Genomic DNA, 4,967 nt, shown 5'->3' on the forward strand with positions numbered 1-4,967 from the left:
TCATGATGATGTTGTTGTTGAAATCCAGGCCCTCCTCGTTGTCCTCCTACGTGATTTGGTAGTGGCTCTGGACCACGTTGGAACTGAACTTGATATTGACTGTCTTCTAGCTGTCATCTAGAAACTTCAAGGTGCGTCCCTGCTCGCACTAGTACTTTGGACTATTCGCGTAATGCCCATTCTTTATCTCCACGATCTTGCGCTCCGTGATCCGGTACAGTCTCATAAACCTCCGCGATCTTTGGTCCCGCAGGTTCTTTATCGAGATCGGTTTGTTGGCCTATACCAGGCCTAAAATGTAGTCCTATCCATTGGCGTGACTGATCCCCGCGCTGATCACTTTGTTGAACGGTTTGGCGGTCTTTAGCTTGAAGAGGATGCACAGCTCCATGAGGTCGTAGTTAATCTACATTTCAACTGAATTACCTTGACCAGTAGAAGATGGTGCTAGGTGAGGAAGACAAATTGGGTGATATCGCTGGTCCTGTGTATTTCCTTCAGCTTCTCAGGAAAGAGATAGATGATTTTGGACGCAGTGGAGTCCTCCTCTGAGAGTTCCGGTTCGCAGCGTTCGAAATCGAGGGAAGTGTATGCGCATTTATACTATTTCTAATTATCCCTTTGCGCTCTGGCCAGGTTGACCAGCATAATCCCATTGAATTTCTTGAGTTCCACCATCATGATGGCGAAATTGCACTCGTAGACCACATGCAGGCCCAAGATAGCCTCCAGGTCGTACTGGTACTGGTGCTTTTCCTCACCCTCGGCCTCGTCCTCGCGGATATCCTCGATCAACTGCTGGGTGCGACTGCGGAGGGACTGGTTGCTGAACATGGGTTCGTCCTGGTTCTGGATGATATAGTCGAGGAAGCGTTATACGATTTTGCTTTTTTGCTCGATGTCCCTGCGGAAGAGGAGGAAGCGGTTGGGCATTTCCTGCGGTTGGTGGACCAGGTAGAAGCATTATTTATCTTTATAAATATAATAGAGCTCGTTCTGAAGGTCAGTGGCGTCCGGCTTGAAGTGCACCAGCATCACCTCGGCCTCGCCCTGCCCGCGCGGCATCATCTCCATGCTCTCGGCCTCGATGTTGTAGCAGCTGAATTCGTACGCAGAGGTAAAGTTGAGCTGGTTTTCCGAGATCCACTGCGGCGAAAGAGCAGCCCTCGAGTTTATCAGCGAGGAGGTGTGAGTTTGCAGGTAGACCTTCTTTCGAATTTGATCATTTTCCATTTTTAGTATTATAAAGATAGCCCCACCGACACTCACGCCCAAACTTAACAGATGCGATGCGCAGGAGCAGAGATTTTGGATGTTTGCAGTGATTATAAATAAAAGGTGGCTGTGTTATTGCTGATTCGGTTTATATTCCGAGAAAACCGACAAGATTGGCGTTCTACTGTGCAATCAATGATGGTGATAGTGGTGGTACTGGTGATAGTGGTGGATATTATGACATAACGAGGGAATATCACGCTTCTTCATTCGCTGCAGACGAAGTTGCCCAGACTGGGCTGGCACTTGCCTTGGACCAAGTTGAATCCCTTCTCGCACAGGTTGCAGTTTCCGTCTTGCCAATCCACGCAGTTCTTGAACTTGCACATTCCTTCAATGTTCTCGTACTCGGACTGGCAGTTCTTGCAGAGCTGGTGTTCGTAGTCGGTGCATCCATCGATGACGCAGGATCCGCCTTTGAGTTTGAAGTGGGGGAGGCACTCGACGCAGGCGCCTCTGCTGTGCTTGAGGCAGCCGTGCTGCACCTTCTGGCAGTTCTTCTGCTCGGTGAGGTAGTAGCCGCACTCGCAGGAGACGCAACCGAAATCGTTGTAGGTCTTGCACTGCTTAATGGTGCACTGGAAGTTATCCAGAGTGAACGGCTTGTAGCACTCGGAACAGGTGTGGTCAGCCTGCTCCACCTTGCAGCCCAGAAGGTAGTTGTGCTTGCACTCATTGAAGATCAATGAGTATTCTGCGGTGCATTTCTTGCAAGTGTTGTCGGAATTGTACTCTTCGCAGTTCTTGATGCCTGGGATGCAAGTCCTATCGGTCTTGATGAAGCCGTTGGCGCAGTTGGCGCACGATCCGTCAGAGCTGCTCTGCAGGCATCCAACGTTGGCGGGAGGGTTCTGGGTGTAGGATTCCAAGATGTTGCACCGTCCATCAGCCAGCTCGTATTCTAAATCAAAGAGGCAGTACCTGGAGCGCAAGTGGCACATGTTTGGGCGGTTTTGTAAAGCGTGCATCCCTCAATGTAGTCCGGAGTGATGCAGACCTTGTTGATGTCGGGGACTGAGTGCTCGGGGCATTGGGTGGTGAGGCCTACGAGGTTGCCGAGGGCGAGGGAAGCGACCAGAGAGAGGAGGAGGAGTGCTTTCATTTAAAAATTATAATCGAAAAAAATAGAAATCCATGTTTATACTGTAGGCCCACAGAGGAATTTTGAGGAATCATTTATATCACTTTTCAAAAAGGAGCCGCCGGGGAAAGCAGGCTCTTCCGAAACATATTTCCCGTCTTCGGAACCTCAAAGGAGCACTTTTTGATGATGAAAACTGTTTAGTTGATTATAACATCATTCCTATTTTTAAATAAAAATAGAACTTGCCGTTTTTCGGCCCTTCGTTTCCCCTCCATCTTTATTGCGACTTTATGTTCTGAGTTATGATTATATTTCTGGGCTTGCCGTGATGCGTCGCACCAAACGCGAGGGCTTCCAGTTCTCCTTCGGACTCAAACAGCAATAGGAATCGTTCTCCGCAAGATCCACGCCCAAATTTCCCTCCATTGAGATCAGCAAACCCGTGGCGGGAGGATCGTAACGCAAAAATTATGGCAATCGATGCGAAAACGACCAGATAGAGGTTAGGAAATCCCCGTGGGACTTGTTTCAGGACATTGGAGGAGGCATATAGCTGTTGCAGAAGGGAGGAAAGGGCAGGGAAAGGCAAGCGCAGCAAAGAACGACCACCTTAACGCCATGCAACGACACTCTCAGCATCGACTCAAAGGATAATAAATCAGTCAAATCTGCAAAATCGCTGGGGGAAAGACTCATCCGCAGGGGAGGCAGGACCTTAGTCGAAAAACAGACGCCAGTAACAAGCTCAGCCAAGAAACAAAAGCACAGCAATTCATTAGCTAACATCCTCGAGCTAAAATTAGACTCATCTTCGCCCTCACACAGGCGCCAGTAGGAAAGAAGGCCCTTCAATCCTTCCCACTATTCGCTGGGGAAGATGGCCTTGGATACGATTTAGACTCTAAGAGCGAGTAAAAAGACACGCTTAAGATGGAGGGCCGGTTCTTCGAAGGAATGCACAATCTGGAGTTCAGAGAGACCAAGAAGGGAGCTCAAACCTTCGAGAAGCTTGGCGAGAAGGAGAGGAGCAAAGTATTCAAGAACTTTCTGCACAAGCCGAGGCCCACTCTGCGCATCGCTTGCAGGCCCAACAACAACGACAAGATAGAATCGATGTCCAAGAGGTTCGAAGATGCCCATTTCTGATATTCATCTTTTTCCTTATTTCTCTTCCCCGTCCCAACCACTAGCACATACAATAACTGTAAGTGATCAGACGATGTGTTCGCGGTTGAAGTCGATGAAGGCGGTCAGGGAGATCTTGCCAGTCCTCTTCGGATCCAGTTTCCGCATTATCATTTGAATCTCCTCCTGGGAAAGGTTTTCCTTGAGCTCTATCGCCAGATCCGCTAGGTCGTCTTCACTGATGAATCCCTTATTCTCCGCATCGATTTCCCCGAAGACGCGCTTAAGGTCCTCGCTGGAGTCGCGCTCATAGGGTCTTTCGAAGAGCATCCTCAGGAACTCCTTGAAGTCGATGTTTCCGCTCTCATCCTTATCGTAGAGGGCCATGGTCTGGTAGATGCGGTTCCTCTTGGGATGGTAGCCATCGTTGTACTTCGACATCGCCTCCAGGAGGTCCCTGGGAGCAAGGACGCCGTCCTGGTCGGTATCAAACGCATCGAATATTTCCTTCCAGGCTTCGATCTCCCTCTCGCTGACATAGTAAGTCACGAATTCCCTGGCCTCGAAGGCCTCGCCGCGAGAGGTGCGACTCATCCTGGAGGCGTACATGGAGGTCATCATGCGGAGTTCATCATCTCAAAAATAACTGATTATTTATCAATATCAAGGTTGGTACGGTATGGTGGAAGTTAAAGAGGGGGTGTCAGAATTAACCAAAAAAAAGTACACGATATTCATATGATTTCCCATGCAACGAGGGTGATAATTGTTGGTGTCTATTTTGTCGGAGCGTGTTGAAATTTAAAGTGGATTTGCCCGGGAGTGTGCATCTTTAATGTGCGTTGTCTGATGCTAATATATATAAATTAATCGTGATGAGTCCGTAGTAGATCGCCGAGAAGATGAAAAGCGAGATCGAACAAGGTACCCCCTTTCCATTCTTTCCTTATTCCCCCTGAAAGCCCCTTACTTACTTAGGATCCGCACTCTCCCCGCAGACTCTCAACGACCTCAAGAAATACTTCGACGAACTGAAGAACAGCCAGAATCCAGTCACGCAACGACCCGTGGAGGTACTGGGATTCAAGGAAAAAGTGATCGGCTACCTCCTCGCCTCGCTCGTCAAGAACCAACATTCCTCCAAGGACAAGATCATGATCCTCGAGATCCTGGAGCGAGATCTCATCTCCTCCAAGCACAACGTAGCCCTCTTCAACAAGCTCTACACCTATCTCATCGAAGAGGACGAAAACGTCGCCATCCAGGCCAGCAAGGCCATCGATGCCCTCATCAAACAGATCAACGAAGGCCAGCAGGCCACGCCCAACCCCACCACCCTCGACACCAAGAACCACTACCTCAAGCTGTTCGAGTTCCTCAAGGAAAAGACAGAGTTTTTGCTCAAATTGGCAGACCACGTGAAGGATCCCGACTTCAAAGTGTACAGACGGCAGAACTACGAGGAACGGGACCGCGAGAAGGA

General features: G+C 49.3%; 1 protein-coding gene across 1 annotated transcript; it reads right to left on the bottom strand.

The window, feature by feature from the left end:
- Positions 1-3,571: 3,571 nt before the first annotated feature.
- Positions 3,572-4,102, bottom strand: LOC116268286 (caltractin). The gene has a single exon (XM_031650002.1). The coding sequence runs from the start codon at positions 4,100-4,102 to the stop codon at positions 3,572-3,574; it is 531 nt and encodes a 176-aa protein (XP_031505862.1).
- Between the last annotated feature and the right edge of the window lie 865 nt (positions 4,103-4,967).

This window comes from Nymphaea colorata, unplaced genomic scaffold (genome assembly GCF_008831285.2).
Source record: "Nymphaea colorata isolate Beijing-Zhang1983 unplaced genomic scaffold, ASM883128v2 scaffold0195, whole genome shotgun sequence".
In the NCBI taxonomy this organism is placed as follows: Eukaryota; Viridiplantae; Streptophyta; class Magnoliopsida; order Nymphaeales; family Nymphaeaceae; genus Nymphaea; species Nymphaea colorata.